The 26714-nt window shown below is 38.3% G+C and overlaps 1 protein-coding gene across 11 annotated transcripts in view; it reads right to left on the bottom strand.

Moving 5' to 3' along the window:
• PPP3CA (protein phosphatase 3 catalytic subunit alpha) overlaps nucleotides 1–26714 on the bottom strand; it is a 317728-nt gene that overhangs the window by 7711 nt on the left and 283303 nt on the right. For all 11 annotated transcript variants that reach the window (XM_082729055.1, XM_082729056.1, XM_082729058.1 and 8 more), the window contains 2 exons: nucleotides 7902–7986; nucleotides 1150–1247 (listed from right to left, as the gene is read on the bottom strand). In XM_082729055.1, coding sequence (XP_082585181.1) covers nucleotides 1150–1247; nucleotides 7902–7986 — 183 coding nt within the window. The remainder of the gene's footprint in view (nucleotides 1–1149; nucleotides 1248–7901; nucleotides 7987–26714) is intronic.

Raw genomic sequence — 26714 nt, 5'->3', positions numbered from 1 at the left:
AGCTATAGGAATACGTGAATCTTCTAGATTGAAGGATAGAGATAGGGAAAAAAGTAACCCACCAAAAAAGATTCAGGGAAAGGTAAGGGAAAATAAGCAAGAGGCTGAGATTAGTTTTTAAAATGTTATAGTGGATTTTTGTTTTATTGATTTGTACGCATTCACTTCAAGTATAATTTAATAGCAAATTTTCATCATGTATTATTAAAATGGACTCTAATTATAATGATAGTACATAATGATAGCTAAAACAGCAAGACAAAATTCACAAACGTAAAAGAGTATGCAGTGCTGTTTTGTCTGGTGTGGTAGCCATTAGTCACATGTGGCTATTTAAAGCAAATTAATACAAATTAGCTAAAATAAAAAAATCCCGTTTTGGTGTCTCCGTTGTAGGAGCTGTATTTCAAGTGCTCTATAGCCAGTGGCCTCTGGACCAACCCAGAAATTTCCATCATCACAAAAAGTTGTCTAGACAGTACTCGTCTAGAAAGCTACACATTTTAACTAGCGAAAAAAAAAAAAAAAATCTTTATCTCTATCTTAAAAGAAATGTTTTCATTCTTTTTCAAAAATAAAATGTCATTCTTCTCAGTCTCCTCTGTCTCGGATGGAGAAATCAAAGACACATATGACTCCCAACTTCTTTTCAAGGAGATAACGAAGTCACCCTTTTGAGGTCCTTCCATTCTCCACTATAATCTAGGCCTCCGGACGTGTATCTACCGGTGTGTTTATTTTTTCAGTCAAATAGATAGCCAGAACATTTAGCAGAAACGTAATTTATAAAAAGCTATTTTTAGCAGTGGAATGGCTCTAAGCGGTCAAAGCCGTCCTGCGTGTGGCCAACCTAAGTGGGCTGTCCCCAGCCAGCGGGTGTGGTGACTGCTGTGTGCACGTGGCGGGTGGCGGGGTGGGCGGAGGATGGGCGAAGACTGCCGTGCAGGGACGACCTGGGAGCTATTCTGTCCGACAGGACTGGTCCGACTGCTATGGGGTTTCAGCCCTTCTTCCCGCCGAGAAGGTCTGAAGACCGAGGCCGCGCTGACAGGGGTGAGTAATTCGGGGCTCTGACGACCCCGCGGCCTGAGCTGTCCCCCACGCGGCCTGAGCTGTCCCCCACACGCCCGCACCACCGGGCCTGCTTACCGCTTTGCAGGGTCTGCTTCCCTCCAGAAAGCACTCCGCTGGGGAGCATGCCCGTGGGGGTCAAGCCTTTCAGCGTCAGCACGCTCTCGCTCTCTTCTCTGCAAAGGCACAAGGCGGGGAGAGGGAGTGGACATTCATTTTGATTTTCTTTCAAAAGAAAAGGGGGGAAACTCCCATTTCCCTCCACCCAGACCCTTGGATTTCACTTCGTTTCAAACATACTGCGTTTTCATACATTCCTACTGAGGTCACGCCCCGTCAGTGGACAGCTGCCGCGCTAGTTTACGCTTATACACTGGCGCGGGCGCAGCCTCTTGCGAGTCCCGAAGATACAGAAAACAATTCACATTCTGTAAGCAGGCACTGCCCTGCGGTGTTTGCTGGACAGCCACCGTGACACCCATAAATATGTTGAAAATGAGCCCAGGAGAGCGCTGATGTGAGTTGTCCAGCCAAGGCTCAGCAGAAATGAGTGGAACTTACTTCCCTCGGGAGAGAAAACCAGAGTATATATATGAGAGATTCAAAACAAAACAAAACACCCAAAAACCTGTCTGGTTTATAGATTACGGAACTAGAAATTACATTCAAGGCGCTATTAAGTAATTGACATCACATGGTAAGTAGACAAATACTAACATCCAGCCAGGAAAGCCACGGGTAACATTTCCCACCTTTTCAGCAGTGTTTCTCCCCACTGATGTGCTAATAGAACTTTATTGTATTACTCATTGTGATGATTGTCTTACATCTTCTGCACATCATCATTTCAATGCTATTTATTCGTCACAGCACTATTAATCACTTTGATTTACTAATAAATCATCATGATTAAATAACCATGAAATAGGAATACTCTCATCTCTTTCCATGTAGCTAACGCTGTAATTCTACATAATCAGAAAGTGTTTATAATATAAATATATAGACATATAACATCTACTATATGTGGAACTACCAAAGCCACGTTTTATGAAGCTATCTAACATGACCCAAACAGAATTCTTAAACGATTCTCCAAAACCAGCTACTTCCACAAACTTTCTTCAACTTCATCTTTTCGTTCAGCCTCAGGAATTACCCCTTCACTCCTGTGCTCTCTCTCTCTCCACCTCCTCCACTCAGCTGGCAAACCTTGAGGGCTCTACCATCAAAGTATTTCCAGCATCTTGCCACTCTCACAATCCTACCACTTCCCTTTTTAAAACAGTTTTGTGGAGTAGAAGCAACATCCCATATAATTCATCCATTTAAAGTATGTGATTTAATCAGGTTTTTTTAAGTGTATTCACAAAATTGTGAAAGAATCACCTTAACCAATTTTAAAGTATTTTCAGTGCCCCCAAAAGAAAATCCGTGTCCATTAGAGTGGCTCTCCATTTCTTTCACCCTTATATAACCACTAATCTACTTTCTGTACATTTGCTTCTTCTAGATGTTTCATAGAGGCAGAATCATACAATGCATAGCTTTTAGCAGCTGACTTCTTTTGCTTCCCACCAGCATCTTTTGCCTGGATTTTTCCAGCAGCTTCTGTACTGGTCTTCCTGCTCCATCCTCATCACACTCTCTGCCTCTATCCCTGTCTATTCTCAGTGTACCAAACAGGGTGGGCCTTTTAATACATATGCAGATCCTACCACTTCCCTATACAAAGCTCTCCAAAGGCTTCTCCTCTCATTAAGGGTGAAAAGCAAAATCTTTAGGTTTGACCACAGCCTTTGAAAACTAACTCCCAACCCACGCTCTCCTAACCTCACCCATCTGTCATACTCCATTTCCTACCCATCTGTCATACTCCATTTCCTATCAGCGTGCACTCCCCTTAGTGTTTCTCCAACACATCTGGCACACCTCACCTCAGGGCTCTACCCTTCTTTGGCACACTCTCCCTCCAGTATCTGCATGGCTCACTACCTCTCTGCCTTCGAATTTCTGCTCAAGTATAGCCCTCTAAGTGAGGACTTCCTTTATAAGGCTGTTTATATACTGCCCCTCTCCCCTTGCTGATTTTATTTTTACCTAAAGCACTATTACCCCTGAAAAACTATACAGTTTATTTATTCTGTTGTTGTTGTTTTAAGTATCCAGACAGGAAAGCACCTGGTATATAGTCCACATTCGAAACACATTTACTAAAAGAATGAGTAAAAGGAAAATAGAATGGTGATGTTATCCACCTTTGAGACTTCTATATCCTTTACTATAGTTGTCTTAAAAATGTTAGGTTTGAGATGGTCATTAATCATTGCTTGCCCTCATACAGTACTGTAACCTTTCCAGGCTTCTGCTGTCAAACCAGTAGAGGTCACACAAAGAAGAACTAATTTTTTTTAAAAGATTTTATTTATTTATTTGACAGAGATCACAAGTAGGCAGAGAGGCAGGCAAAGAGAGAGGAGGAAGCAGGCTCCTCGCTGAGCAGGAAGCATGAAGTGGGGCTCGATCCCAGGACCCTGGGATCATGACCTGAGCCGAAGGCAGAGGCTTTAACCCACTGCGCCTCCCAGGCGCCCCAAGAAGAAATCATCTTAAGTGCTAATATGTGGATTTGGAATTGGGAGTACCTCTAAAGAAAGGAACATATCTTCTTTTTTGCATTCATATTCGAAATCAGGATTCCTCCCTTCTTTTCCCTTTTGCACTCAACGATATTCCTCATCTCCCTATATTCTGATTGTTGCTCCTGCTGCACACAAAACCCAAGCCTTATAGTTTCTGGCAGCCTCCCCATTCCTCAATTCCAACCACATCCACTGAGTCCTCCCTCACACACCTTGGCTCTACGGCCCACTGATAACCACGTCCACTTCTGGAAAGACTCTTTGCAGAGGTCTCAATCACTTTCTTCCCTAGTTCTCCTCCTCCTCTGGCCTCCCCTTTCCCAGTCCCTTGGATGATCTTTCTCCTCTGGCTCCACACCTGTGCTTTCTAAAATGGAAGCTTCCAGCCACGTGTGGCTCTTATCCACTTGCAACCTGACTTGAGATGTGCTGTCGGTATGAAATGCTCACCAGGTTTCATACACTTAATACGAAAATAAGAATGTAAGACATCTCCTTCAGAAGCTTTATACTGACTACACATTGAAGGGATAAAATTCTCAACATATATGTTAAATAAAAGACGGTCTTAAAATTAATTTCACCCATTTCTTTCTACTCCTTTACTGTGACTTCTAGAAAATGTCAACATACAGATGTGGCTCACATCATATTTCTACTACAAAGCACTGTTCTAGAGGATTCTTTTCCTTTTCTCCTGTGTCTCCTCTCTTTCATAGCGAGACCATCCACTTGGGCTACTTTAGTCTTGTGTCCCCTCTGTCCCCTCTCGTGACATTTCCTACCCTCATCTCTCTCTAAAGCTCCAGGGTAGAATTCCTGTCCGTCTCTGAATGAATATTCCACCGGCATCCCAGAGGAAAAATATGCCCAAATCAATTTATCATAATCCTCCCCCAAAATACCTGTTAGGTATTTAAATGGAGAAATACTTCCTCTTCCTTAGATGACAGCACTATCACCCAACCCACTGCAGAGGCTAGAATCGCTATGGAATCTCTTAGAACATTTCCTCTCCCTCATCTCCCCTTGCAGAGGTCGGAATTCTTGGAACAAACGACAGAACCTACTCTGGCTGATTCTGACAGCAGAGAGATGCACTAAAGGATCTGAGAGAGCTCACAGACCCACAGAGTCTGCAGCCCAGAAGAGCACGGGTGTCCATCCACGCTGTGCAATCGGGTGCCGCCACTGTTCAGAGCCAACACCTAAGCTCATGCTAAAGCTGTCCACATTCTGAGAAAGTAGTTCTTTCGCTGTCCTCTCAGGTTTCACAGCTGAGAGAGAAATCACCTTCCCCGCTTCCTGCCTCCTCATGATGCTCATTTCAAAACACAAGTTTTCTGTGCATTCATTTGACTGGTGGATCTTAGGCAACATGCCTGCACCTTCCCTGCCAAGGCTGCTGAAAGACAGTGTTCTGATTCCCTTATAATGTGGCAAATTATCACGATGGAAGGAATATGCCGGACCGTTATACCTGACAGATGGATACCACCATTCACATTTGTTTATTACGTTTAAAAATGTCCAGCTTCACAAATTCTTTTCGTCTCTTCCTTTGTATGTTTCCCCCATACCCTAATTTGTTTGGATAAATTCAGTTGTTTCCAAAACGTCCTCCCTGACGTCAGTAAGTCCTCTTGTTGTCCAGTCGTCACACTGCCACTAACATACAATATCTAAACATGGGTTAGAGCATGCCTTGTATCCTATGAAAAACATCCTATGACGGTCCCTGCCTCCATGCAAAAATTTGATATTTTATTATGACCATGCTATTCAAGCCTAAGGATCTGGACTTAAATACATCTTCAGCTTCACTTCTCCCTGGATTCCTCACTCACCCTCATGTCTTAAGACTCCGCACTTTTGAATACTTAGAATTCGCCGACCACACTGTTCCAGACTCTCACTAGTGCTGCACACTGAGTTTGGACACAGTGCTTCCCTTGCAAGTCTGCTGTGTGGATTACTGTCAAATCCATACACCATGAGACAGGGCACCTGGCACTTAGCAAGAAGGCTCTTAAAGCACTGCCCTTAGGACTATGTGACTGTGTGGTTGATGACTTCTCAGCTCCCAAACCTGCCTGTTCCAAAATTCACCACCTAAAGGAATGCTACCTATCCTTCACAGCATTCCTCCTATGTCAACCTCTTGAGGAACATTGTTTCCTGTTTTCTGTTTTGCAGGAAACAGAGCTCCGTGGAGCCCCATCTTCATCCACAGCAAAGCATCTCTTCATGCACTTAGCACACATTTTGTTGTCTTTATTAGTTTCTTGTCCACATGTCTGTCATTCTAACTTGGTATTCATTGTACCTGACTCAGTGTACTGTACACATCTAACATTCCGTCATTCCTTGCTAACCTTCACCTTCTTTTCTCAGGCTAGACACCCCCTGCATTCTGCAATACAATGCATTTGTTTTTATTTTCCATCAATGTATGCAATCTCTGTCAAGTCACTGACCATTGCTGGTATGAAGAGACCATTTCTCAGCTGGGCACAATTCCATCTTATATACCTGTGGGCAGGGGACTGACTAGAAGGACTTTCCAATCTTGACACCTACTTATGACTCTATAGCATTGCCTTTACCACCTTCATATGCTTTGAAAACTAACATGGATGGAAACAAGTTTTTATACTAAGAAAGGCTTTCCTTTTTTCCTTAAATACACTTTCACTTGGAAATTTTGGAGCTGTTTTTACTTCTTCCCACAGAGACGTCAGATAGAAAAAAAAATCAAGAGACCTCAGATAGAAAAAAAAAAAAAAAAACCAAGAAAAAAAAGTCAGTAAATGTGAAGTATGATAAACAAGCAAGTGATTCTGCAGAAGTCCTGGTGGACTTCCGATCTTCACGTGGTCTTTTGCTGCCACAAGACATCCTTCCAGCCACACAGACCTTCCTGGGCCTCAAAACTGTTGACCTGGTTTCCATCCAAGAATCTTTGCACCTGCTTCTCTCTGTCTTAAACACTCTTAACTCTGCGTTTTCGTGAAGGTCACCCCCACACTTCCTACTCAAATGCTATTATTCAGAAAGTTCTTTTTTGGCCACCCACTAAAATAAGTGCCTCATGTCCCACTTGCTATCCGCCTTTTTCTCTTCATGGTATGTAATCAATGCTTTACGTGTATAGTTATTACTGAATGAGTGAGTGAGTCCTGGAAATTCAGTCAGGAATAGAAAGCATTAGTGCACAGGCAGCCTCGTTCATTAGACTGTAAGGAGCAACAGTGCCCTATTTTCAGCCTTAACATGACTCTTCAAGATCTGGCTGGTCAGCACGGAGCTATTATTGACTTTGATTTGGTGTCTTTAAGAAAGGATGATATTGCCTTTCATCTTTTTCACAGCTCCCTGCTTTTGGCAACAAGCTATTTGGTTATTCTTTAGTGACTCTACCAGGAATAGACTAGCAACAGCCAGAGGAGAAATCAGAAGAGCCCACACAGCTACTCTAGGAAAAAGAGTTGAGATAAAAATTTGGCAAAAATTTGGTTATGAATCATACAACATCGAAATGGTCTGTTTTGCAAGGTATACCTATTTATCCTTGTTAATGGGGAATTGTGAATTGACCATATACTCCTCACATATAAATAATGCCATATTTCAAGGCAATTTTTTGAGGAGAAATATATTACTTTGTCTTACCAAATAGTAGATAAAAGAATTTAAATAAAGTGAAGTTAGTTCTCTTCAAGAAAATATTTGTTTTTACAATGTAGGATTAATAATAACATGGTTCATGATATATTTAAAAAAATAACCACTGCATGGGAATTGAAACATTAAATAACTGTTAAATAACTATTTTTCTCTCAATGACTTATTAGAATAACAGAGTCACATGAACAAGCTCAGTGATTAATGTTCATTTCCTAGAAATCTAGTGAAATGCACCTGATAAGTTCATCTTTTACCACAGAACCAAAATGAAACATAAAATGAATTATAACAGCTTTCCTATTTCACTACAACTTCAACCTATCGTGAAATAAATTTTCTAAAGTCCAGCAGGAACTGGACTTTAAAAGAAAAAAAAAGACAACTAAGAAAAAGCAAATATTTTCTAGCAAAATACTTATATTACCAGATTACAGTATTAAAATGTTTATCAAAAGACACATAATGACATTCAAAGCAGAAACACCAGAACAATGATCCCACCTGAGAACCGAGAACACTCGGGCCATTTTGCCTATTGCTCGGATCTTGTTTCTTATCACCTCCTTCCGGGCTGCGGCTGTTGCTCCTATATTTTAAAAGAGAGGGTTAAGTAGTCAGTGACCTTTTATCTAACTGTAATTATTTTACAAGTTTAGATATATAACCGACTACAGTAAGCAAAACCACCTCCCTCCCCCAACAGTGGATTTATCTCAGAATTAATTTTAAAAACCTATACATCTGGCTATTAATACTTGGATGTGGCTCTTGAGAGGTCCCCAAAATGCCAAAGCACAACTTTCGAGATTTCCAAGGAGAGATGAGTAAAGAGAAAAATCATGGAGCTGACCAGGTTGGTTCCTATCCTTATCTTTTGTTTTTACAGAGAGAGTATGTATTGGCAAAAAGAATCAGGTGAGTCACCAGGACTTTCTACTCATTTCTGGACTCTATGCTGAAAAGACTACTTTATTAGGAAGCTCCTTTTTCGAAAGTTCTCCCTTGAAGTGAAGGCAGTCTCAACTCCCTAAGTTCCCTGAAACCTCATGCATGTCATTCAGTGGCCATAAAAACATTTCTTTTAGGACTTGTTACTCTTCCATCTTCTGCTGGTTCACATGTTCTAGAGGGGAAAATGGATTTAGTGAGAGATGGTGGCACGGTCTGTATTTTAGTACTTATGTAAAAGTTACACACAGGTCTGTCTGAGTAACTTCTACCACTTACTGTATTTTCCAAATGGAAAAAAAAAATCAATCTATGCAGATTATTGTTACTTATAAACATTTTTATCATGTTTTAAAAATAATACTATATGATCTTTAGTGAAACTATTTTATTTTTTATTAAATTCCCAAAGCATGTCTGGAGAAGTGCAAATCACAGAAAAACATCTCTCTTTCTAAGATTTTTATAATCCAAGGTAAAGGGGCTCAGATAGCCTTATTATACATTATATGGGACTTTGTAGGAAGTGTTAACACAAGATTGTTTTTCTAGTTCTACTGCCACCAATATAAATACAACAAAATATTCCTTTCAGATAATATCAGAAATGTTCTTAATCCAAACGAACAATTTATTAAGTTGGCTAATTTTTTTTAGAGATTGCAACCTACCAGTGCTAATTGGTACAATTTTTGGTCTTTCAATCTGAGATAAGGACAAGCTTTTTGACCTTTTTGGATGGAAAGAGTTCTGCTTTTTCTCTCAGCAAGGTTTTTTTTTTTTTTTTTTTAATTTTAAAAAGACCTTTTATTTACTTATTTGAGAGAGAGAGAATGAGAGAGAGCACACGAGAGAGGAGTAGGTCAGAGGGAGAAGCAGACTCCCAGCTGAGTGGGGAGCCCATTGCAGGGCTCGATCCTAGGAATCCAGGATCATGACCCCAACTGAGCCACCCAGGAACGTCAGGTTCTTCATAGGCTTTTAAGAATGTGATTTAGAATACCTTTTCATTGTTTGAGAAGTCAAATAATTAATCACTACCCTAACATTTCTGTAAGAAGGAAAACTCACATCAACACACACAATTTTGAACTGTCCAGATAAAAAGCAAACAAACAAAAACAAAACCCAAACCTCTGCTTTTCTCTCCCCCAAGGAAAAGGAAAACAAAATGGGCCACTTCCTTCTCCTGAGGGGGTTAGTGCCCCAGAAGAGCTATGAGGGCACACCCACCTCACGCACTCACGGGTGTTCCCCAGAAGGTGCGTACCAATGAGCTGGCTTCTTCCCCTTGTCTTTCGAACCTGAACACAGCCCATATTTTTGACCATTTCTTTCTCCCTTGTGGCAATCCCAGCATGGCGGATATCTCCCAACATACTGACTGGCTGGACTTATTACTAGCAGCTATTCTGCCTGCAGACGAGTAGAGGAAGTTTCAATACATGAGAGAAAACCACTCTCCAATACAGTTTTTCTAATGATTAAGTGGAACCATGGATTCTCATTTGCTAGGTTCCTTGAATTACATGCTGTTGGCCAGAACAGTTGAGAAGAAAACAGTGTGTGGCCGGATCCCTGCCTCAAAATTTATCCTGGGTTTCTAACAATATTTACTACCTATGATTTGTAATTATGATTCTTTATACAATAAATCCTGTCCTAGAGACCATTTAAAAGTCTGACGTTCCTGTGCTTGCATTTTAGGTAATTTATGATCAAGAGACTACTAAGAAACATTTCTTAAGTAAAGAAAAAAGTGGGATCGCAATTAGTCTCCTTAAGGTAGCTTTCTTTCTTATCTATATATTTTCTGTTATTCCATTAAATTCTGTTTTGGGTCTAACACCATGCTATTCTTACTCTATAGTTAGTATTTCCAGTGTGTTTGACCCAGTCCAATCTGAGGTCATGGGATGCTAAGTCAGGGAAAAGATTCTGACCCTCTTTAACACACAGTATGGCCAGATCATAAATCCACCCAAAAAACACAAAGAATGTAAAATGTGGGTGAGGTCCAAAAGTGGTGACTATATTTAGAAGCACGGTAAGGAGAGCAGCAAGAAGGAGCAGCTAGAAATAAAACTGTATATTTTTAAGAGAAATGAGAAAGGCAAAACATAAAATAAATGAGAAATATATAAGAAGGATAATCTCCCAGAAATTTTTCAGTAAAGGCCTTGTAAAAACCACAACCAGAGCAAAGAAAAATAAGAAACTAGTCAGAAAGGGAGGGAAAGAAATTGTATGGAACTGTCCTTTTCAGCTCAGTATCAACTGATTCTCAGAAAAATGCTCAAATGGATTCTGAATTTGAAATGTAAAATCAACATTCTGATAGAGTCAGTCTGTCCTTCCTTATTTTTTTTTCAGATCAAATAACCTACTGAAGAGCATGCAACAGATTATTCTACTTTATGTACTCATAGGTGTACTCCCAAAAAATGATGATTCACAGCACGTTACAACATTTTTTTTTTTTTTTTTTTTTTTACATCAGAGAGAGCACAAACAAAAGGTGCAGCAGGCAGGGGAGAAGCAGGCTCCCCACTGAGCAAGGAGCCCTAAGCAGGGTCGATCTCAGGACCCTGAGATCATGACCTGAGCTGAAGGCAGCTGCTGAACTGACTGAGCCACCTAGGCGCCCTGACAACACTTTTCTTAATGAAGAACGGTTGTCTCTTTTTAAATGTCTCAATAATACAGGTAAAAAGTTTACTTTTATAAAATTAGAATACATTTACTCAAGAAATAAAAAATAACCTAATCGTAGACAGTGTGAAGAGACATTCAAAATGAGTATCTCTTAAGTTAGAAATTGCCTTCAGTATTTTCCAAATATTCAAAATCAAAATGAAACTAATGCCACACTTGGATAACCTCACCAAATTTGAAATACTCAAATAATGTTTGTTCCATTGCAATTCCTCACAGTCTGTATTCTATAGCGGGACCAAAGAAAAAGCATGTTTTTCAGAATTTTACTAGTTGCAACATGCAAACACAATGTCACAGTCAACATACTTGCTCTCTTTAAGTCCTGGAAATGACTACAGTAGCTCAAATTAAAATCGAGCAAATAAAATAATGCAGGAACATAAAATTCCTTTTACATTAAAACTGAAGTGACTATTTTTCACTGAAAAGAACAGAACATTTTAACCTACAAGTCCATAACGGAAGGCAGCATTTCATATGTTAAAAAAAAAAAAGAAACAGTCATTTTAAGTAAATTTCATTTTGTATTTCCATTTGGATAATTATCACTTCTTTTTTGAGCCCGTCTCTCTCTGTCTTTAACTTTTAAGTTCTAATCTTCTTTTATGCCTGAGGTCTGATGCTACTATATCCAGAATCCAGGCAAACCTGCACACTCAGTTGTCCTCAAAGTGGAAGAGGCTAATGTAGAGACCAAGGAAATCTTTAAAGATCTGCTTTTAACATGTGTCCTTTCTGACCTTAACTTAGCCCCTCGCTGACTTTTCATGACTTTGAAAGGCATCCACGCCAAATGGCTTGCTGAGTGAGTGCGGCATCCCTGCAGGGCGGATTGCAGCCTCTAAGGGGACCGGGAAAGTGCAGCAGCCTCACTGCAGGGAGGAGCCAACTGCTAGGGGGAAGAGAGATTCTCAGTACATGGGCTTTCTGCCACGCATCACACGTGCTCTGTCATCCAGCTCACAGCTCCAGCCTGCTGAGGTACTGCTGCAAACCCCTCCGTGTTAACTGAATTAGACTATGTGGGAAGTGCTAGATAGAATACGATACCACCCAAATCATTTCTTCATTAAGTGTGCTTGTGAATCTTATCCCGTATACCTGCCACGTGCTAAATGCCAGCAACAGAAATATGAAGGATGCAGGATCTCCGCTGGAGGAAATCATGGGAATGACAACAAGAGAGTGGGACAAATCGAGTGATAGTAGCAGTGGTGTGCCCAAGCTGGCTCGAGTCCACTAGTGAGAGAGTAGACTGAGCGCATCTCTCTCTTTTTGTTTTTAAGATTTTATTTATTTAAGAGAGAAAGACAGCATGAGCAAGGGGAGGTCTAAAGGGAGAGGCAGAGAGAGAATCTCAAACAGCCCTCCCTCTGAGCATGGAGCCCAATACGGGCTCCATCCCAGGACCCTGAGATCACAATCAGAGCTAAAATCAAGAGTCAGACACTTAACTGAATGAGCCACCAGGTGACCCTGGGCATATCTCTTCTCAACCTCATGCCGGCAGCCTGACATCAGTAGCAGGGAAGAGAATATATACTGTGGAAATCTGCAAATGCCACAGACTAGGGCCATTTCCCCCTGGAGGATGAGTTGTTAAAGGCACACCAGCATGCCATTGATAGCAGGTACTAACTGCCTTGAGGCATGAGAAAAAAACTTCACTGAAATCATAGTAGTTAAAGGATCTTGAAGGATAAGCAAGAGCAAAAGAACAAGGAGAATGAGTATTCTCTGTAGAAGGAAGAAAATTTGCAAACTTTTGGAGGCCACAACAATCCATGTTATATTCAGTGGTGGGTGAGAAGTCTTATGTGGATGGAGATATGCTGGGGTGAGGACAGGTGCGAGAAGCAGGAGCTGCCTGGACCAACCTGTAAAGGCGTGAGCATGTAAGTACACTCAGGCAAGAAGTTTACTTACTAGCATACTCGTACGAGCATACTTACGTACTAGCATAGTAGAGATTAACAGAACATACCCTGTCATGTATCTACCAAAGAAAGAAAGAGATGGACTGATGGATAGAACCGATGGAGAGCAGAGAGGTAGATACATGAAAGTAAATATAATCAAATGTTAATTGTAGACTGTAAGTGATGAGTACATGGATATTGACCATACAATTGTTTCAACATTCTTGTATATTTAAAATATTTTAATAATAAAATGTCAAAAAAGCAAAACTGTATTTGCAAGAAACTTGGTTTTGAGGGAAGGGAGAAAAGCTTTTGAGAAGAGAGGCGTCTCCATCCTGCCCTTTATGTTATAAGGAGGATGCATGAGCTGGCCAAAGGAAGCAATAAAGGAAGGTTCTCAGTGTGGCTACAGACACCCCATCCCTCCTCAGCTCCCAGACAACATTGACCCAGTAAGGTTTTGTTTTATATGTCCAATTCAATGGATTCTAATTGCTTTCAATGCCTTTTGGTAATTGTAAGAAATGAAGATGATGAGCTACTTAAAACTTTTATACTCAGATGTCTTGTAAAATAGGAACATTTTCAGATTATTAGAATGTGAAAAATCTCCTTTTCCAAAAAAGCAGAGAAAAGTGAGGTGTTTACTTTTTAATGTGAATGGTAGCAGAAATTCTCCACCTCATTATTTTAAGTGGCCTCAATTTTTGCTATTATTCAGGCTTCTTTCTTTAAATGCCTTTTAATACAAGTATATTCATAGCATATATTATTAAATAAAATATATTCTATACAAAAGTACGCATATACACTAACATTTTGCACTTTTATTTTTTCCAAAAGAAAGATATTTTAAGAACTATATATTGCTGGTAAGCTTCAAATCTCTACCTTTTTAATTAGAATCTAAGAAACTAATAGAGAAAAGTTACCACTTTTCCAAATTTGTTAACAAAATTGATCTCTGTAGGAAACTTATTCTCTTTGAAAGTAAAATTTTATCGTAGTTCATTATTATTAAGCAGAGTTTAGATGTACCCCCAGATTGTATTTTTCATCAAAAAGAGCAATTATTGAATTTGAATAAAGGCTAGTGATAGAATTAAGCACAAGATGTTGAGATAAAAAATATCTTTTGTTGTGTTATACTAAAGACAAAAATTAGTTAGGTTTCCATCCAAAATCAGCACCTTGAAATACAAGATATCATACAAAGAAGAGTCTTCAGATGCCCCTTAAAAACCTTGCATAACTGCACTTTTTACAGATGATAATGATGACACCATAGTATACAGGCTATCTTACTTAGGAGAACACATGTCCCCATCAGGCTACGAATCCAAATCAGGTGTCATAATCCCTAAACCTTACTCTTTGTCTTTTGTTTCCCTGGCCTACTATAGTAATAAATCTTGAGCTTCTAAATGCCAACAAAGTGATGCAATCTATAAGTTACATTAGACATCCACCTGGTTTTGCACTTGGCTATGAGCTTGTCAAGTGCTTTACAACATCTGCCCACACTGTCAGGCATTTGAATCCCTGGATTTAGGGGTAGCACCATCAACACTGAGTAACTGTGTTCACTAGGACAGACTGACTTTAAAACTATAGCTTTTACATTTTTTACTCATGCATCTATTAAAGACTATCCTCCAAAGTACACTATCCCCACCACTAAATTTAAATAGTTGTAAAGAATAGATATTTCCATTTTTAAAATGACTGCATTACCTTTTTTTTTTTTTAACTAATGGCATATAAATGTCATAACAATTTCATCCCATCATCACCCATTTAAAGAAAAAAAAAGTCCACGAACAAGATACTCATTGACACTTAGAAATGTACATGAGTCCTATTTCTCTTTGAAATTCTATTTCCATTTCCATTTCTCTGATTTTAATCTAGTGAATTATATGTTTATACTTTAAAATAGTTTTATGACTACTCTGTATCTTATTATCAAAAATATGTTTCAAAATCTAAGTTAACTATATTTTTTATTTTATTTTTTTACAAGATTTTATTTATTTATTTTTGAGAGAGAGAGCACACAAGCAGGAGGGAGAGGCAGGCAGAGGGAGAGGGAGAAGCAGGCTCCCTGCTGAGCAAGGAGCCCAACATGGGACTCAATTCCAGGACCCAAGATCATGACCTGAGCTGAAGGCAAATGCTTAACTGACTGAGCCACCCAGGTGCCCCTGAGTTAAATGTATTTTTAAAAAATTTCCTGACACAATGAAGCCCTAAGTGTTCAAAAATTCCTTTGTAATCAAGATCACAATTATTAGTAGTACATAAATGAGCTAGATAGCATAAATCTATGATAAATATTTAAAAATATGTTAAAAGCATAGAAATAAAGTTTTATTGGAATGCATCCCTTAGTGACAAAGATGGGGGGTGGTTATGTCACCTTCCTTAAGGAGACTTCTAGACACTGAGTCTTCAGCATCTCTCTGTTGGTACCTAGTACTAAACATGTCAAGGCAAGGTTTACAATGGTGATGTCTCCGGAGACCTATGCCTTTCTGTTAAAGTTGGAGAAGGACAATTGAGAAAGAAGAGGTGGAAAAGGAGAAGCTATAATGAGGTCTGAATTTTCCAGCTCAGTAGAGTTTTCGGAAGGAGGACATCTGTAAGCTGAGGATGAGAAAATGGATTCCCTTGAAACTCCCCTTGAGACGTCCGTGGGTAACCCCAGTAGTACAAATGTTCTAGCATGAAGACTGCTGCTTATCAAGAAAGTGATCGCTCAGTTTCTAGGGTTGATGGCTGCCAGAAGAGCTCCTTGACTAGCCATACTTGGAGATCTGTACTGCTCAAGCACTTGACAAAAAGTTCCAGTTAAATCTAGTCCAAAGAGATTGTTAGGTGCTGGCCCTCACCAAACAGCTCTCCTTCTGCTTACGTAGGTTACTCCGTGAGGTAGGAAAACACCCCCTGGATCACAGATTTCAATATATCCTGTAAAACTTCATCTCTTTGAAGATCATAACCTAAAATATTTGGAATACTTTTTTATTTTGTTTTTCATTCTACTATATGACATATACATAGGTGATAAAATTGGAATATAATGGCTATTCACTCCATATTCACTCCAAACCACATAGTCTCAATTTTTTCCCATATGTTTTTTAGTTCAACTAAAATCTCAGCACGTAAGAGACCCTGCAATAGTGTGATATTTGGCACAAGATGATTCTGTCTCATATCCTATTTTGAAAGGAACAGAAGATCCTTTAAAATATATATATATTTTTTAAAATAAAAAGCCTCTCTTATGTAATGGATTCCAAGAAAGGCCAGTACAGCCTAGACTGTTTTTTCCCCACTTTTCTTGTCATAAAACATAAATGAATTATCTGGATAGGAAATCTTAAAAATGTAAAGACTACTCCCAAATGTCAAGTAACTGTCATTATTTGATTATCTTGCATAATTAAAAGTTACTTCTGTTTACAAGTTTTAATTTGATTTCACGGACTTTTGTTCTCTGAGACATTTTGTCCCATCTGTTCAGGGACTCCTCAGAAGAATCGCAGAAATTGGCTATACACATAAATCTAACTTGGGTAAAAATTAAAAGATCTCAAAGTACATTGGAGAACTTCCATTGATTTTTCAAGAAATCATCACATAGTCAAACTATACCTTACAAAGAACATTTGAGTTGATTTATACTTTATTTATACTTTATTTCTACCAAAGTAGAAGCTAATGGGATTTCACATGCCAGGTCAGACTGGCCTCTTTGTCATATCAGAAACACATCAAATTTGTAAACTGATAAGTCAAAATCAAAGCAAAATGAAATAAAATAATAAATGCCGAGTTAATAATTTAGACTTCTTGGCTATGGGAGAAACAATCATAATGCCTGGGTGTCCAAGCTATCCAGGATTGTTCTGTGTATAGGTGAGGATGTAACGGTTCAAAAAGGTATTTATTAAGGACCTCATTGTGCCTGTATGCTAAATGCCAAAAGGATGCATGCACTAGAAGGGAATTCTGGACCCTTATGGATTTATGCATTCATCAAATGTTAGAACTACATTTAAACCATCCAAACTAAATTTATCTCTGAAATGATACAAATTAAGGGGGGAAATGGACAGCGTAAAATATGTTTCATGGTCCTACGTGTCATATGCTAGATAGAAAATGAACTGAGCATCATCTGATAGCACAATAAAAAAACAGGCCGAGAGGGGCGCCTGGGTGGCTCAGTGGTTAAGCCGCTGCCTTCGGCTCAGGTCATGATCTCAGGGTCCTGGGATCGAGTCCCACATCGGGCTCTCTGCTCAGCAGGGAGCCTGCTTCCTGCTCTCTCTCTGCCTGCCTCTCTGCCTACTTGTGATTTCTCTCTGTCAAATAAATAAAATAAATAAAAAAAAAAAAAAAAAAAAAAACAGGCCGAGAGAAGTAAGGCAACTCATTGGTCTGACAGTGGAGACCGTCTCCCCCCACACCCCTCCCGGCCACATCCCACCTGGAGGCCTGGGTCTGTATTGAGCTTATCTGAAACAAAGCCACTCAAAGGTCTTCTGGTGCTCCTCAAGACCTAGGTGGGTGTTTTGCCAGCACATGGGGAATGCAGTGATGTTTTGCCCAAGAATGAGAATAAAGAAATGAGCATTGGGTTGTGGCCTATGATCAGCACACAGGCATGTACAGGAGACTTAAGTGAGACTTAAACAATAGCTACAGATATTATTATCTTATCAGAGGAAGGGGATACACCAATCAAAAATGTGCTGGTGGGCCACAGAGGCAGAGTACAGAAGAGAAGCTGAGGCAAACATCTGAAATGTCTAGGGAAGTTCTGTCCAGGGAGCAAAGGCTTCAAAGGTTCTGGCCCTAGTGCAAGGCTTCAGATCATGAATAGCAGCTTGTTCACTTGTCTGAAGACCTGAAGATACTGGCAAGTGGGAGGGAGAAAAGGGAACCATGGTGAAGAATTTTGGTTGGGAATAAAAGACGTAGGTTTGAGCTTTAGCAATTCCATTCACTAGTTGTGCTGTCCTGGACAGGTGACTAGGTTTCTAGTCTAGGTTGTGTAAAGTCAAGAAGGTTCAAAGTGCTTTATTTGCATTATTTCATATAACCTTCACAACAACCACTAGAGGAAGTACTATTAGTCTCCACCGTCCTTAGCATGATTCTAGGGACTAGAGATGGTAATTTGCCTAAAGTTAATAGCTGAAAAGTGCTGACCCAGAGCCAAAATCCATTACAGTAGCAGGTTGACTGATACACTTCATAGGTGGGTTGAAGAATTAAATAAGTAATGTGTTCATTCACTCCCAACATTTAACAAATGTGTGCCCAATACCATGTTACCTGCTAGAGCACTTAGCACAGAGCTTTGGTCCATGAGAAGTACTCAGTAATGTTTGCAATTATTATTAAGAAGAAGGAAATGCTTGTGGAGAGGTGGACATTCCAATTCCTCTAACACTCACACTTCTCACTGTAGATTAAAAGATTGATTGTGTGATCTTTGTTGATATCAAGCTCCCCAAGTTGGGACCTCAGTTTTATTTTGTGCCAACCAGGCTAAAGGCTGGGCCCCAGATAATGGCACATCTACTAGGGGAAAATGCTGGCAGCCAGGATGCTGCTGGTTTCACTTTTCAGGAAAAAAAAAAAAAAAAGAAAGAAAGAAAGAAAGAGGAAGGAAGGAAGGGAGGAGGGAAGAGAAAGGGTTAGGGGAAGGGAAGGGAAAAGAAACACTTCCAAAAAGTGGGCTGACAAAATATAACCAAGATGTCTATTTCTATGCTGAGAAAAAGTGGAAGAAAAGTTTTATAGTAAAAGTATAGTAAAAGTTTTATACGTAAAGAGGAAGAGCCCAAACAGACTACACTCATAGAAAAATATTTTTAAAATCTAGATTTTCTGAGCACTTATTTCACTTTTTCATAGAGTCCTGAGACTCATTATCAGAGATCAAATGATTATTATCAAAAGAATGTTTTACAAACATTGGACTCACAACAACTCTGTCTGCAGTTGTTAATTAACTAATAATTATTCTCATATAAGTACTTCGGGTAGACAACTTGGACCCATAAAATGGCTTAGTACAAAGAGAATCATGAAAGCTCTGCCAAAAATACAAGACGAATTATCTTTTCTTATGGTATCACTTTCCAGCAAGCTTCCATTACCACTCTAGTCCCTTTTGTGAAGAATGCCTCTCTCACATCCAAATTACCTTAACCTTGTTTGTGAGAAGTGATGTTTTTCTAAAGTATAGACATATACACAGAATCTTTGCCTTCATTGAGGAAAAAGAGCTCTCTACTTCAATTCCTTTCAAATAAAGAATGTATTCAGGTTTCTTTCTCAAATTTCTCATATTTCTTTCTCAAATACATTCAGTTGAAATGTATGCTTAGATACGCAATAGCTAATGTTTAGTGTAAGTTGGCCAATGTCACCACTAGTTGGAAGAAGGCTCAAATACTACAAAATTAATGATTTTTAAACCTGGGTATAAATACTGTACATGTGTAAAATACATGTGTCTCTGAAAATGCAACATAAAATTTGAGAGTATTATCTTACTGTAAGCATAATATTCTAGCCAATGGTGGACACCATCCAACCAAATACCAATAATGATATGGCTGTTTTTTTCATGTTTACTTTGTTCTGCAAAGTCTGACTTCTTCGTAATGTGAAAATCCGGCTAGGTAATAAAGAAGCACATTTGTGCAAAATCATGGTAGTACAATATGAAGGGAAAGCAGTACTTTCAATGTCTGTGTTGTTGTATCATTTTAATTAGCAACTTAAAAGGACTTTAATTGTTGCAACTAAATATGATAAGCTAGACTTGACGATACTGATTACAATATGATGGCTACCCAGGCACCTTGTATGATAGTCAAGGCCCCAAAACACCAATAGCCATAAATACGATGGGAATTTCTAGCCTACTATGTAGGAAATCCCTGTGTATTTTTTTACACATGTTTCAATTTTAATGATATATTGGATATAAACTATTTGCTTCCTTTTTATGGTATAACCATGATAAAAAAACAAAAGTAGTTAACTTACTATAAATGGTACAGAGTACAAGGGATACATTTATTGTGACAAAAATGGCTTATACTCTACATTATAGACCAAAATATTAAGTAACTGAAAAAAAAAAAACACTAAACTCGATGGTAATTCATAAAATCCTGATGAAAAAATAACAAAACCTTTTACAAAATACTGAATATTTTTCCTTTCTATGTATGTCTTTCCTTTCTCCAATTACCTCACTCAAACTCAAATATTATAAAAAAGATAAGAGAACTTAACACTGGTCAACAGTCAACTCAAACTCATCTTTTCATATCATTTCCTGGAAAACTTACATGGATTTCTCACATGGCTGTACATCCCAATGCAGTAATATACATAAGGTGTTTTTCTTTTCCTTGTCAGAAGTAAAAGACAAGAAAGACTCCTCTAAATTTTCTCCTTGGGTTATCAAATATTTTGTCCCAATGCATGCTCCCTCCCCCAACCCTTTCAAGCCTCCGTAAGACAAAATACTTAAAATCCATTTCTTGTTGCCTGAGTCTCTCAGCTCAACGAAGGCAGAAACCATGTGTTTGCCTGCATATACAGAAAAAGACATTCCATAAAGGAGTATTTTTACAGAGAACTAAAAATATATAAAATAAAATAAAAATATGATATGAAAATTGAGGTACTCTGAATTTTATTTTTTGGCCCTTTGCCAATGATTGCTATGTTCTTTTTTAGCTAGTATAAATACCACAGCCACCATAAACATCTCTTTTCAATAATCTGATATCTGACAAGCATAGTGATGTCCTAATATTTCATATTTTGGCCACACTTACATCTCACAGTAATTTTTCTGCACTTGGTGCAAATATTTTTAACAGCTGCTGCCTGAACCGGTATACAATCCTGGTCCTTTCTACTTGATCTCTCCTTCTTTCTCCTTCTCTCCTTTGTCTCTTTTCCCCCCAGCTTCAACAAGGGTTAATTTAAAGGATTAGCCTGCAATTTTCTGATCTTACCCTTTTATGTCAGCAACTTTAGAAGCCAATAGAGTCGATTGTGACATTTAATTCTAAGCCTCTATCACTAGCCCAGATTTTGTACCCAGTTTCCAGGACTCCACTTCCAAACCTCGCTTAGATATTTCCAGAGCTATGTGTGTCCCTTTTACTTAAACTCATTTCTCCTGAAACTTGTTTTTCCATAAATGTTCTCATCCTCCTAGACCCCTAGGCCTGAACCACCCAAATTAATTTTTCTTTCCTTTGCCCCGTTGATTTATAGCTCTAAGTCCTTGGACTATTCTTTGAAATAGCTCACTTTGTTTTATTCTTAACACTATCATTGTTTTGATTTGGTCACCTCAACTTTTAGATACATTATCAAGTTCCTAATTTATATTCCTACTCATCCTTTGTTCATTTTGTAAGCATTTTTCCAAGCTTACCAACTTCAGGTTATGTGTCAATGTTGACAGAACAAGAATCATATCACCCTGTGTTCCTTGAAGCTATTTATTTATTTATTTATTATATCTAAATGTTTCTATTTTTAGGCCTCCTGGGTGGTGCAAACTGGATAAGAGGCTTGATTTCAGCTCAGGTCATGAACTCAGGGTCCTGGGATCAAGCTCCATGTCAGACCCCCACACTCAGCTGGGAGTCTACTTGAAGATTCTCTCTCTCCCTTTCCTTCTGCCTTTCTCTTTGCTCTCTCTCTTTCTCTCTCTCTCTCAAACAAATAAATCTTTAAATGTTTCTATTTTATTTTTAATGCTTCTAGGTAAATTTTGGGGTCTTTATAAAAATTTTTTTAAAGATTTTTATTTCTTTATTTGAGAGAGAGAGAGAGAGAGACAGAGAGACAGCAGGATCAGAGGGAGAAAGCAGAGAGAGAGGGAGAAGCAGACTCCCTGCTGAGCAGGGAGCCAGATGTGGGGCTCCATCTCAGGACCCTGAGATCATGACCCCAGCTAAAGTTAGATGATTGACTGATTAAGCCATCCAGGCACCCCTCGATGTTTCTATTTTTTATATTAAAACTTAATATTCCCCTTACCCCAAACTGTCAATTATTATAGGACATACATCTTTTTTTTTTTTTTCAAAATCAGGAACCTGAAATATAGAAGGATATTGTGAGATGCACAGAAATGACAATAACTGCAGCCATAAGAGAAACTCTAGGTTAATGGATTTTGGTATATGTGTTGCTGCCAGATGCCAAGGGCAGAAGAAGGGAATTTTTAAGATGAAATTTTGTCGCAAACGTTCATCATGGCAACTAAACACAGTTTTGATAGAAGATAATATAACCAAACCTTTATAGAGGTATTCTTCAGGGACCAGTCAAGTGCCGTGTTAGTGCCACTAATTCCCAACTTCACCCTTCAAAATGTTGGAAATGGCTTTTTTAAGTTAGACTAAAAGAAGTAGGGAGACACTCTGGAACCTATGATATTTCATATCAAGAATTACCTAATAATTCAAAGCAGATGATGGGAGATAATTTTCTTGTATAAATTTAGATGGTTTCATAGAGGTTTGCAAAAAACTGCTCTGATCCCGTATTCAGTGACTGGTCTGTGGTTAATATTAGGATAACGCAAAAATGTGGATAAAGGAGAAGAGTTCCACCATGTGGTTTGCTCTTTAGATGAAAGCAGAGGAATAAATTCTAATTTGATATTAAGTCTTTCCAGTGCAGCCTGAAACTATACTTGGCTTGAAATGTCTTCATTTTATTATTCTTTTCTTTCCTTTCTTATTCTACAGGATTTCAGTTTCACCTTCACTGTTCTGGGGTAGCCAGACTTGCCACATAACATAGTCTCAAACACAACTTGTGTCTGTGTGTATGTATGTGTGTATTTTTACAGAACACACATACATACACACAACACATACACACACAAACACACACATGTGATCTCAGAGTCTACGATTTTAGGACTTAAAAGAAAGTTCCAAATAAATAAATATTTCTAACTCATGAAACTGTTATTAGGTTTCTAATGCTTATCACTATTCCAGATGTTCTTGTTGTAATAATGAACAATAAAGAACTCTTTGAAATGATGCAGTTTGCTTGACTTCTGTCAGCTCTCCCCCCATCCCAATTTTGGGATAACTTTCTAATCTTTGGCCTGAAATGAGTCTTCTTCATTAATGTGAATTAACTACCCAAAAGAAATACATCTATTTGGATTTCTTCTTTCTCTAAAATGGTCTGGTGAATAACAACCCCAAATTGAAACCAGACTATAATTTTATCATCCAAAATCAGAAGTAGAAACAGGAAACAAAGACCCCAATATATATAAATTAGATTCTCAGACAACATGCATTTGTATTAAACTGTTTCAAAACTTTACAAGATAATACAAGTTTTTATTTTCAACATTAAAGAACCACAGACCAATTTAAAATAGCAACCTTGTTCTAGATAGGCTATCAAATTCCTTTATTTGTAAGGCAGATGCTAAGGAGAAGAAATTTGTGGCGTGATTTCTACTTAGCAAAGACTAGAGGAGCCAGGAGTTAATAGTCTGCTCAGCTACAACAAAATCCTGAATATAATGAATCACATAACTTCTTGGAGCAAACTAAAATTAAAGGGATAGAATGAAACTGTTTTATTTGCCATTTATTTGACTTTCATGGCTAAATAGTACAAAAAACCTACTTTCTTATTTTATAGTGTATTTAAACAGAACAAACTATATTATGTTTAACTGTTGTTTCTTCACAACAACAAAAAGGCATCACACTGCTTCAAAGAAAAAGATTCCAAGCATTGTAATCACAGTTTGTAGAAAGTTCAAGAGTCTGAGAACAAGGCAGACATTACTTTGAATCCAGGCTCTACTACTTCACTAGCTGTGTGACCCTACACTTTACCTTCACCTCATCCAGTCTCAATCACTTCAAATGTAAAAGAGGGATAATCATAGCATCTATATAAACAGGTTGTTTTAGGAGGAGATAATATAAATCACTTAGTAAATGTAGTTAAAAATAATGACTGTTAATAATTATGAATTTTTGTTGGTCAAAATTAGTAAGGAGTAAATATATATAAAGGACTTAGAATAATGCCTGACACATAGTGTCAGATGCTGTTAACGCCATCATTAAATGGTAAAGGGGAGCTGATGGAATATGAAGGAAAACCAAAACTCATCCCATAACTTCCATTCCTCTAGGAAATGAAAAGAATCCCTACTTGCTATAGACTTTATAGACACTAAGAAGTCAATCTGATAAGACAAAAAGATAGTCATGGATTGTAGAGGTTATCATTACTACCTTTGACTTTGCAGTTGACATTGAATATGGAACAAAATATTAAGAAGAACTTGATAAATAACTCATGAAGAAATACTTCTCCAACCCCACCTTTAGAATTAGCAGCCCTTTAAGGAAGAGGCTCAGTTAATTGCTTTGCGGTCTTCTAATTCCTGCTTTCCACCTCTGTAGCCAATAAGCCTGGAAGCCTGGTAGGCAGAGCAGAGGGCCCGACCCTAGAGAGAGACAGACTACAGGCTGCATGTGGGAGGGACTGGGAGGAATGAGATATTTTCTCCTAAGTTCAAAAATAATATTGCACCCCTCACTCCAAAAGAAGAAACTTCAATATACATTCTCAATAAACTATAATCTCAGAGAGTTCCAGAGTTCTGGAAAGTTTTCCAACTCGTATTTTGAGTACCTTTGAAGAAATTCATAGTTTTTGCATCATGTTACACAAGACATTAAAGAATATTTCTGAGTATTTACTTCAAAATGCATAATGTCCTAAGTTCAACATACTTTTAATTAAAATTTTTATTTCTATTTTCTTTTTGTTTTCTTTAGAGGGCCTAATTATAAGATGTGAGCTTAAAGATCAGTTAGAGGTCATAGCTCTTTCTCTGCATGACCGACTAAAGATTTAAGCACGGTAGAGTGAAATTTCAGTGGTCTGCTTAGAAACAAACAAAAAAAATGCCCAAATCTCTTGAAAGACATGTACTCCATAATTGGAATTAACAGGCTTAAAAGCAATTGCAGATAAGTAACTGGATGATGACCGAAAGTAATTATTCTAAAGCAGAGTAAGTCACAAAATATACCCTTTCATGTAAGTGACCAAGAGGGTGGCTAAAGAGAACTTTTGCTGACCTAAGCACTGAGTTAGTCTTGGTAATGTTTAATGGCAGGAAACACCTGTACTGGTACAGGCATTTTAGCTGCAGTGCTTAGCACACACTAGGTGCTTAATAGATATTTGCTGAGTGAATGGATTAATGTATAATTATAGTCTACTTATTATAAACATCTTATTACAGGTCTACTATGCAGTACTATTTATGTTACATTTTTATCATATTGTTTGTATTATAAATATTGGCCAATGAACCTGACTGCAATAGAGATTTGTTAACAGAGGCACATTATTGTATTAATGCTAATTAATCTTTCTTTTGAGGAATAAAAGGACCATAGGGAAAGACAACAATTCAAAAGTGTGTGTTGACTTTTAAGATTTACGTTCTGACAGGGTGGTATTCTTTCTTTAGAAGAAAAATCTGTCATGATAAAAATATTATCTCTTGAATGATATCACTGTCCCTGGAAGAGTTATCAGTAACGAACTGTGGCTATAGCATATGAAACATCTAGAACCTGGATCAAGCATAAAATATCCATTGAACTCTTAGATATTTCAAAATATATGAATATAGTTATTGAAGAAAGTTCTTACAACTACTTGTTAGCTAATTCTAACCTAGTAAATATTCATGTATATTTACAAGTATTATATATATTACTTTCTCTCTTTCCTTATAATATACATACCCTTGCAACATGATCTATGACTAAAGAATAGGCTATGGAGACAAACAAGTAATGAAGCTGGGAGAAGTTCTAGAAAGGAGAAAGACCGGGAAAGGATAGGCACAACTTGATACTCCACATCTACCTAAGTTTATAGACTCAATTCATATGAGCACAGGAGTACTTCTATTTTACTTTTGCCTGAAGCATTAGTATCTTGCACTTGTAGATGTGACCTGCATTAAATCCAAGTAAACATTACATCATGCTGTTTAGCTTCTAACTTTCAGAAAGGACCACATTCAGTTTTCATTTGACTTAAGTGCAGTTTTAAAAGGGAAACATGTTGGGGCGCCTGGGTGGCTCAGCTCCTAAGCGTCTGCCTTCAGCTCAGGTCAGACTCCCTGTTCTGCCTGAAGCCTGCTTCTCCCTCTCCCCCTCCCCCTGCTTGTATTCCCTCTCTCGCTGTCTCTCTCTCTCTGTCAAATAAATAAATAAAATCTTAAAAAAAAAAGGAAGCATGTTATCAGTTTAAATTTCCACAATATCTAATTTCTGCTGCCACATTCACTCTTCAATTTATAATCTGTCTTATTGCATTGATATTTTCTGTTTACGCATCAGTCTCTCTATCCAGACTGCGACTTGATGAAGTCTCCGGTATCTTGGCATCCTAAGTGCCCTACAAAGAGTAGGTCCTTATTCATGTTTACGGAAATATGGTTTGCTCTCACACTCTCTTCCTGCAACTACATTTTAGTTAGGTTGCACTGATTTTGGGGTGCCGTGGTAAGAGCCACAGCAATTTTTTCTCTCCATCTTTCACGTGATGGGTCTTCATCTCTTACAGAGGTAGGATACTC

The sequence above is a fragment of the Mustela nivalis genome, assembly GCF_964662115.1.
Source record: "Mustela nivalis genome assembly, chromosome: 4".
In the NCBI taxonomy this organism is placed as follows: domain Eukaryota; kingdom Metazoa; phylum Chordata; class Mammalia; order Carnivora; family Mustelidae; genus Mustela; species Mustela nivalis.
Note: the sequence above shows the minus strand (reverse complement) of the source record. Positions and strands in the feature narration are given on the sequence as shown.